The 10344-nt window shown below is 40.3% G+C and overlaps 1 protein-coding gene across 1 annotated transcript; it reads left to right on the top strand.

The window, feature by feature from the left end:
* Positions 1 to 2052: 2052 nt before the first annotated feature.
* LOC126355547 (uncharacterized) lies at positions 2053 to 2886 on the top strand. The gene is made up of 2 exons (XM_050005904.1): positions 2053 to 2204; positions 2289 to 2886. Exons 1-2 carry the CDS (start codon positions 2053 to 2055, stop codon positions 2884 to 2886), a joined length of 750 nt encoding a protein of 249 aa, XP_049861861.1.
* The last annotated feature ends 7458 nt before the right edge of the window (positions 2887 to 10344 follow it).

Below are 10344 nucleotides of genomic sequence, written 5' to 3' on the forward strand. Positions count from 1 at the left end.
TTTCTTCTGGCGGCATGGCACACAACACATTACAAACTACATACCATAAACATGTTCAGCTGTGTACAAATACACAGAAAGCTAAACTGAAACAATGGATGTGTGACTAGTAGCTTGCATAGTTTAATTTAATTGTTGCTGACATGTATGGTATGACAGCGGAGGGGGTTAACAGAGGGCACAGAAGCAGGAACGTTGACTCTGTCTGCTTGTTCGGGGTCCTCTTCTGTAATGATTTCACTAGGCAGTGGCCTCTCAGCTAGCAATTGCGTGCAATTCTAGGTTGCGGTCAATCTGTGAGACATCAAAACTAGATCGAGTTAGAGACCACCCATTTGAATTTTTAAAATATTGTAAACACAGATCGAAAATATGCATCATCACTAGTTTTTACTTAAAATATGCAAAAACCAGTGAAAAGGAAACAAATATGGAAATGTAGTCATGCTCACTCAATCAGGTGTTGATTAACAGCATATCACCATAGTTATTATTTTTAAAAAATCGCACTATATTTTTTAGTTCCTGCATGTTGAGTAGCTTGAAGTATATTATTATGTAAATTTGTCAAGCCCTTCTCCACATTCTCACAACAAAGTGAAGCATAGTGGCGTTTTTAATGTTGATTATTTCATTTATTTTAATTTCATTGTTGTCGTTTTGTTACAAGTATTCATATGTATTTGGATACGTTGAAGTGATTATTTGAAGAACATTTTGTGTAATGTAGTTGGAAACGTTAGCAAGTAAGCTTTTATTGCAAATATATGCCTATGTGTAAGGTTCTTAGTATTAAAATAGTGGTGCATATTGTGCATTTTATGACACTGTAACGAAGTTGTGCTTTACATTGGGATACCATCAAGTCCTCATTGGTGGGAGCAGTAAGTTGCAGGAGAATGTTTGAAATAAAAGGGTTCTTGGGCACAAGGGAGAAGCGAGGATGACACTTCTGCGTGGAGATGGTAGCGAAGTTTCACTTTGATGTCACGCTACAGGAAATATAGTACCTTGTATTCTACTCGTGTGATAGGAAAGATTTTTGACTTCCATTCTTGGGAATCAGAGATGCAGTCTTCCATCTAGTAAAATTCAGCTACAAGTGGGGCTTGCAACTTTCGAACAACCAGTGAATTGTTAAATGATTGGAGACTCTGCCACCATTCGTGCTACATTTGATGCAACTACATTTGATGCAATAGTGACTGCTACAGTATTTAATATTTATTATTCTGTAATATTATTTAAGTATATTTTGTAGGACCATCATTTCTGAATAACACTGCTTTATACTGAATAAATTTTCCGACTTGTGCAACTTTAAAAATGTGGTACTGCTTACATTAATTTGCAAAAATTTTCAAATTTTATCATTTGTGATCATTGCTCATAACTGCAATTTATTGTTATTAATTAATTCACTTAATTTGCCTGTGTTTAATTTATTAGACCATACGGTCACAGTTTAGAACAGATTAGTTAGCTATCTTAGGTACTGGGCTTAGAGCATACATAGATGCATACAGCTTGATTCTTTGACATCAGCAAGGCACATTTTCATATGGAGCCATACATGTCCCAATACCAATTCTTACTGCTAACTTGCACCAATGAGTGTGTAGGAAGAGTAAGAAAGTAAGTTGCAGCTATAATATTAACAACATGCTGTCCTGGCAATCGGGATATACTGTGAGAAAAATACAAGGAGGCATTAATTGAGGACACATTTGCCACCCACTGGGGAGAGAATCCGACTGTGACCATTATGTTTGGGGAGGACATTTTCAACCAAGCACTGATTGTAATTGAGGACCAATATGTGGGTATGATGAACAAAACAAAACATTACCCCTACTTGGCCCACCAGCTACAAAATGTGATCACAACACAAATACTTCAGGTGGAGCATATCCCCAAAACAAATTACAATGTCGACAACTTGTGTGCATACATAGCAACCAAGAGGCAGCAACTGAATGAGGACTGGACACACACATATCATTTGATCGGGATGGCACAATTTTCCTCAATGTAATCAGAGGTATGAGGAAAATGATTTTACTAAATTTAATTCTGCCCAAAGTCAGTGCACAGAGAGAGGTTGCTCTCACTGTCATCACATCAGGCATTTCAGTGACATTACTTGAGGGCCAAAGGACTGCTCATACTGTACATAAGCTACCACTTGACATATTGAGACACAGGTATTCATCACGTAAGGCCAGTGGTTGGATACTGCTGCTCAGGACATTTAAATTGTAAAGTAACCATGTGGGATGAGTGCACAGTGTGCACAAGGGTGTCATTGAGGCACTGGATATAACTTTGAGAAATATCAGAGGTAACAAGAACATGATGGGTGACAGTGGTATTCCTCTATGCAGACTTTCAAGAAATGATGCCACTCATCGCAAAGTCTATGTCTGCGACACATGTGTACGAAATTCATTTCTGTGGCGTCAAGTGCAGAAAGTGTTACTGAAACAAAACATGGGAGTGTTTCTATGGGATGACACTGCAGAGATGTTCTTGGAACAGTTATTAGCAGCTGGAGAAGAAAAAATGCCTGTCAACACAACTGGCACTGTGCACCTGACATCCAGTCTTCGCACTGTGGTAACTTCCACTGCAGAGCTCATCGATGGTTACCCAGATATTGTGAATAACTTTCACATTATGCAATGGTTGGGAGAGAAGGCAATTCTTGCACCCAGTAATGACACTGTCAAAGATGTAAATAGTTACAGAATATATGTTGTTGGTGCTGCAGTGGATGTCAACAAGGCTATACTGTTTCTGGCGGAGTTTCTGAACTCACTTGATCCTGCTCGTCTACCACCACACTGTGTTGCACTCAAAGTGGGCACACCTATCACATTTCTTTGAAACCTGGATGCACTGCACCACTGCAACTGAACACAGCCAAGTGTTGGGAAGACACTGGCCAATGTGGTTGAGGCTGCCATCTTAACAACAAAGGGTAGAGCAAAACTGAGCACATCCTATGTACACTACTCATTGCAACAGACTTCCCCTTCACCTTCTGGGACTGCAATTTCCTATCCGACTTGCATCTGTGATCATAATAAACAAGGCTTTCGGGAGCAGACTGTTCAATACAGCAGAGTGGATTTGTTGCTGTCATGTTTCTCCTACAGACTGTGTGTTGTGTAATCTAGGGTGAGCTCATCCCACAACTTACACATTTTAGTGCCTAGAGCTTGATACATAACACCTTTCATGGCTACCAAACTGGATAATCAACTTAATTTTGTATTTGAGTGTGTATCTTTTCACTGCAATTTATCTCCTTGTGGAAGAAAGTCTGCACTCTTCTTATGTCAGGATCGACCAATATGACAAAAACATAAATTTACTTAATAACTTGTTTATTTGCACCACAAAGACGAAGTAACACTGAGCCTACAAAATCTAATACAATACTATCCATACCATGGATATTTTCACTGGTCCTTAAATATGTTTTAACAATCAAAATGTGAATACATTCTTTGTTTCAAACAATAATTTTGACATTTACAATTAAAATTTGATTGTTTTTCTAAATGAAGTTACAGAATTTAGAGTTACAATTTGCTACCACCTTCCCAGAAAAATCACATGCCAAAATATTACAGTTATCATCGCTAAATTATATGAAATATTTTTCCACAATAATATTTGATTTTGAAATCCTAATTACTTTTCAAATACATGTTTGATTTTGACACTAACATGAATCCTGCATCTTTACATTTAGCCAAATAATAATTATAATCAGATTTCTGTTTATGAATTTTTTAAGTGCCAGTTTCAGTACTTGTTGTACTGATGTTTGAATAGTAGTTAATTTCATCATAATTGTGTTCCAGGTATTCTAATTACATCAATATATCGAATTTATAGTGTTACAAAGCATGCTCATGTTTTCGTACTATTGCGCCTAAATGTCATAGTATCATGTACTTCGATAAAATCAGAACCGCAGTTTTCTTTTAGAGCCGTCCCCTTCTGCTACTTTACAAGGTGTAACACAGAACACTGTGTGCAAGCATATCTTGTTTTACACAAATATCACTTTCAAATGTGTGTACTGTGTACTTCCCTCAATATGGATGATGTACCTACTGTATGGGGCATCCGCTGCTGGCTGGAAACCCCTGCTGTTTTATCAGGATACAGACTACGGACTTGTGTGGTATCATTAGATGCAACAAAATAGTATTCAAGATTCTTCTTTTTATTACACAGAATTGGAGTCATTGCCATATCTCTTGTGATGACTGGTGACTATGTAATCCGGAGAGGAATCTGCTGAGTCTAACAACAGATTCAAGGCCGCCAAGGACACTGCATCAGCTCAGAGTGGTAGTTGATGACTCACTGGTGCAGCAGTTAGGCCACCCCTGGCAAAGTGGGCACACCCCATCAGTAGCTGCTTGGAGACAGTGGTGACTGCAACATGTATGTTTAATCAGACCCCATTTCAGTCCCTGCTCCCGTTGTCCCATAAGATGGACCATGATGTCAGATAGTGACGCTTCAATATGATAGCTGGAGGCAGCCAGCGCGAGCCATCTATCAGGAAAAAGGTGACACTAAGCGGTAGTATTAACGTTAAATAAAGTTGAGAGAGGGCAGCAGGGAATGGAGACAGCCACTGAGAGGCATCTAACGCCTTAAAAGAGAAACAGTACTGCATAGCCTTCCCTTGGGGCACCCCTCCCCCTTTGAAAATATAAATAGTGTGTAAGGAAAATATATAAGTAAATGAGTAAAAATAATAGTTAAGCTGTACTGATGGAAGAAGAATAGATAAAAGTAAATAGAATAACAAGGGGAGTCCCCCCCCCCCCCTCAAGGTTATGCAGATGGAACAGCGTAGCCTGCAGGCAAGAAAAAGAACAATTATCAGAGTCAAGTGGAGGTGGCTCACGGCAGCGGATGTTTCGCACGAGAGCTGGCAAGGCCTAAGTACGCAGTGCACTAACTTTGGTTAATTATTATAAAAGACAGCTCCGAGATGATGATGTGTGGAGTGAAGCAGTGGCACGTGTATGTTAAACAGGGTTGCAGAATGAGGAGAAGTATATTTCACTGATAAGGGTGTTACTGTGCAACACAGCAATGACGATGGCAACCAGGTATACCCACGGCTTTGGACACCGCTGTGGGGTACACAGAGGCAACTGTAAAGAAGGAAGTTGTTAAGTGCACTGTGCTGGGCCAATCTCGTGAATATAAACCGCTCCCAGCACCGTGAGCGATTGTAAGTGCGAAACCGTGCCATAGAACAAAGACTAAAAACAAACAGAAAAAAATATTTGTTTTTTCAGTGTAAAATAAGTATATGTATATATATCTATTGTGCTACGAGTGAAAGAGTATTAAATCAATGTTTACCCCAAATAGTGGTCCCAGTGAATGTTACCTGAGTGTTAACCTGAGTCCTTCACCACCTGGTACATGGCTTGGGTACAAGTCATGGAGTACACAAGAGGTCGACAGGAGCATCAGCAGTCGCACTGAGGCCGAGAATTCCGCTGGTGATAGTGACTCAGAATTTACAACTGTGGATGTCAACAAGCTGGAGGGATCAGAAGACACTACAAGATACTGTACTTGCAAGTTCCCGATGCTACAATGTGGGTAAAAATGAGTGAGCACAGTAACTGTGTGAAAGTTTCAAGTAATCCAAATTGAAGGATTAAGGACAACTGCTGTGATTAAATCCAGAAAGTTCACCACAGCTTAGCAGCCTTATAAGTAGTTATTGTAAAGATATTAGTAGATTAGTAGATGTAATATTCTAGTAATAATCCTAGTATTGTGCAGGGAAAAGGTGTGTGAGGGGATAGAAAAAGGTCCTTACTGAAGGATATGTGTGTCTGGGTAAGGGAAGATTAAATAAAATAGAATACCTCAAATGGAATTAACCCAAGAGTTATCGAGTGAAGTGTTGCCAATTATTCCCCATTATAAAATTCTTGTATAATATAAACAGAGTGTGAGAATTGTAAACTACAGGCACCATGAAGTGGGTCATGGAGAGCAATCTGTCAGGCAAGTGTGCAGTTGCGCCAAACAAAGTATGATGGAAGAATCATGGGGAGGGCACGACCACCACAAGATGCCATGCTGTATCTGACTCGCCGGTATGGTAGGCCAATAGACTCTTGCAACACTTTCAGATTTAGGGCAGCTTCTTCCCTGGATCAGAGCTTTGTTGATAGACCCGTGGACTACCCTCAGCGCTGGCTGCTGCGCTAACATCATTACTTTATCACCCAGGGCTACAGATCACTGATTTTCTCATAATGCAGCGAGTATAATACCAACACCAGAACAATCTCACACACAAGATATTGCCATACCATAACCAGTTAACTGAGTGTGAATGACACAAATGCCACTGACTCTACTGACCAAGTGTTGTTGATAGACTGCGCGAGGCTAGTAGGGGAGGAGTATTTGTGTCGCTGAGGGGAGGTTCCACTCTGCGACGTCATCTGTAATGACCAAATCGATTCTGTTCTTCTCGAGTCATCAGCGGTCTTGAGTTCCACAACATTTTCTGAAGGAATTTCTTACAGATTCTTTACTGCTTGGTCAAACCCCTGCCAGGCAATGTTGTGTCCTATCTAGTGCTTCTTACATAACATTATGAAGGCAGTTCAGTCTGCCCTCTTCTAATGATCTCCTGCTCAGCTCACTTGCAGTCTCGTTCAGTACTTTCACGATTCCTGTCTTTCTCACAGGATAATGGTGATGCTTCCTGGCTGGTAGCTGTTGATACTTCCACATGGTTGAATAACAGCGGATGTTCAAACAGAAAATTTTACTTTCCTGTTTCCTTACTAATTGGTCGTGTATCACCACATATCTCCTTTTCTAGTTATTACTATCTCTTTCATTAATTTGTAATGTCTACACTGAATTCTATGTTCCATTGGAGTGACATTATCTCAACGAGGCACTAAAAGCAGCATGATGCATGAAGTTATTAACAATTACCTAGAGACAGTGGGAAGAAGAGGTGAACAGAGGGAGTGTGGGGAGGTCGACAGGTGTGTAACGTAAATGTCAAATACGTATGAAGGTGAAGCCACGGGGAAAAGGCTATGAATTGTATAAACATTTGACAGCATTTTGTCATCAAATGAAAGAGTTTTATATTTGATTTTCTGGAGTTAGTTTCTTTTAAATATTTATATGTGCAACTCCAACCAAAGTTGCTTTACATGTCTTAATAATGAGAGACAAATACTGTGGAGGTAAATGAATCTTAGGGGTTGTAGAGAATATTATCAGCACCTCACTATGTTTGGACAAGGTCATGTAATAGGGCTACAAGAAGCTAGGTGTTCCTTCAGCAATACTACAGAAAGACTTGGCAGGAATGTAACCAATGTACATGATTGCTGCCAACAGTAGTCACAAGAATATGCATTCATAACGAGAACAGGCTCTGGACAGCCACATGGCACTTCCAAGAGAGAAGACCATCATGTTTGCCATATGGGTCTGATGCATCATATTACAGTGACAAAACAAACTGTTACAAAGCTGTTACTTCAAGGACAGCTCTGAGCCAGACACCCTATTAGTGGTCATTCCACTGACCCCAAACCACCACCATTTGTGGTTTATGTGACGTCAAGCAAGAGCTCATTGGTGGGCAGGGTGGAGGTCTGCTGTTTTCTCTTGGCATCTGGCTCTTCTTTGGTGCCAGTGATAGATATGTATTGGTTAGGAGGAGGCCAGTTGAGGGCCAGCATTCAACATGTCCGTGCGCTAGACACACTGGACCTATACTTGCAAGTTATCGTCTACAGTGCAATTCATATCACAGTAGGAGCACTCTTGTAGTTACATCACACACCCTGACTGCAAATATGTATGTCAGTGTGGTGATTTAACCTGTTGAGCTGCCATTCATGAACGGCATTCCAGGGGGGTCTTTTCCAACAGGACAACACTCACCCACATAACACTGATGTCACCCAACATGCTTTATAGAGTGTCAGCACATTGCCCTAGCCTTCTTGATCACCAGATCTGTATCTAATTGAGCACGTGTGGGATATCATCGAATGACAATGCCAGCATCTTCCACAAACAGCAGTAACTGTCCCTCTATTTACCAACCATGTGTAACAGACATGGAACTCAATCCTACAAACTGACATCCAGCACCTGTACAACACAATGCATGCATGTCTGCATGCTTCCATTCACAATACCAGCATTTCACATTTGTAATGGCTTATCTCATACACACATTAACTTGCAATGTTAGTCATTTACACACGTTACATAGACAAACGTATTCCTGAAGTTTCATTACTCTACGTTTATTATATTTTGGTGCTGCAGTTTTTTCTGTCAGAGTACTTTGAAATGTTAACAAAGCTTTTTGCCATTCAAGGCATTATTATCAGTGTATGATTCAGATGACGCTACTAGTTTTATGGACAATCTGTTAACAAGAAGGAATGAATAACTGGACTTTAAGCCCAGTTATTCACATCCCCCCAATGAACCATGGACCTTGCCATTGGTAGGGAGGCTTGCGTGCCTCAACGATACAGATAGCCGTACAGTAGGTGCAACCACAACAGAGGGGTAACTGTTGAGAGGACAGACAAACGTGTGGTTCCTGAAGATGGGCAGCAGTCTTTTTAGTAGTTGCAGGGGCAACATTCTGGATGATCGACTGATCTGGCCTTGTAACACTGGCCAAAATGGCCTTGCTGTTCTGGTACTGCGAACGGCTCAAAGCAAGGGGAAATTACAGCCGTAATTTTTCCCGAGGACATGCAGCTTTACTGTATGATTAAATGATGATGGTGTCCTCTTGGGTAAAATATTCCGGAGGTAAAATAGTCCCCCATTCGGATCTCCAGGCGGGGATTACTCAAGAGGACGTCGTTATCAGGAGAAGAAAACTGGCGTTCTACAGATCGGAGTGTGGAATTTCAGATCCCTTAATAGGGCGTGTAGGTTAGAAAATTTAAAAAGGGAAATGGATAGGTTAAAGTTAGATATAGTGGGAATTAGTGAAGTTTGGTGGAAGGAGGAACAAGAGTTTTGATCAGGTGAATACAGCGTTATAAATACAAAATGAAATAGGGTACACATTATTGTGACCAAGATAGACACGAAGCCCACACCTACTACAGCAGTAAAAGTTCATATGCCAACTAGCTCGGCAGATGATGAAGAAATTGATGAAATATATGAAGAAATAAAAGAAATTATTAAGTTAGTTAAGGGAGATGAAAATTTAATAGTCATGGGTGACTGGAATTCAAGAGTGGGAAAAGGGAGAGAAGGAAACATAGAAGGTGAATATGGATTGGGGTTAAGAAATGAAAGTGGAAGCCGCCTGGTAGAATTTTACGCAGAGCATTACTTAATCATAGCTAACACTTGGTTTAAGAATCATGAAAGAAGGTTGTATACATGGAAGAACCCTGGAGATACTAAAAGGTATCACATAGATTATATACTGGTAAGACAGAGATTTAGGAACCAGATTTTAAATTGTAAGACATTTCCAGTGGCAGATGTGGACTCTGACCACAATCTATTGGTTATGAACTGTAGATTAAAACTGAAGAAACTGCAAAAAGGTGGGAATTTAAGGAGATGGGACCTGGATAAACTGAAAGAACCAGAAGTTATACAGGGTTTCAGGGAGAGCATAACAATTGACAGGAATGGGGGAAAGAAATACAGAAGAAGAATGGGCAGCTTTGAGGGATGTAGTAGTGAAGGCAGCAGAGGATCAAATAGGTAAAAAGACGAGAGCTAGTAGAAACTCTTGGGTAACAGAAGAAATATTGAATTTAATTGATGAAAGGAGAAAACATAAAAATGCAGTAAATGAAGTGGGAAAAAGCGATACAAACGTCTCAAAAATGAGATCGACAGGAAGTGCAAAATGGCTAAGCAGGGGTGGCTAGAGGACAAATGTAAGGATGTAGAGGCTTATATCACAAGGGTAAGATAGATACTGCCTACAGAAAAATTGAAGAGACCTTTGGAGAAAGGAGAACCACTTGAATGAATATCAAGAGCTTTAGTGGAAACCCAGTTCTAAGCAAAGAAGGGAAACAGGAAGGTGGAAGGAGTATATAGAGGGTCTATACAAGGGTGATGTACTTGAAGACAATTTTATGGAAATGAAAGAGGATGTAGATGAAATGGGAGATACGATACTGTGTGAAGAGTTTGACAGAGCACTCAAAGACCTAAGTCGAAACAAGGCCCCCGGAGTAGACAACATTCCATTAGAGCTACTGACAGCCTTGGTAGAGCCAGTCCTGACAAAACTCTACC

This window comes from Schistocerca gregaria, chromosome 3, assembly GCF_023897955.1.
Source record: "Schistocerca gregaria isolate iqSchGreg1 chromosome 3, iqSchGreg1.2, whole genome shotgun sequence".
NCBI lineage: Eukaryota > Metazoa > Arthropoda > Insecta > Orthoptera > Acrididae > Schistocerca > Schistocerca gregaria.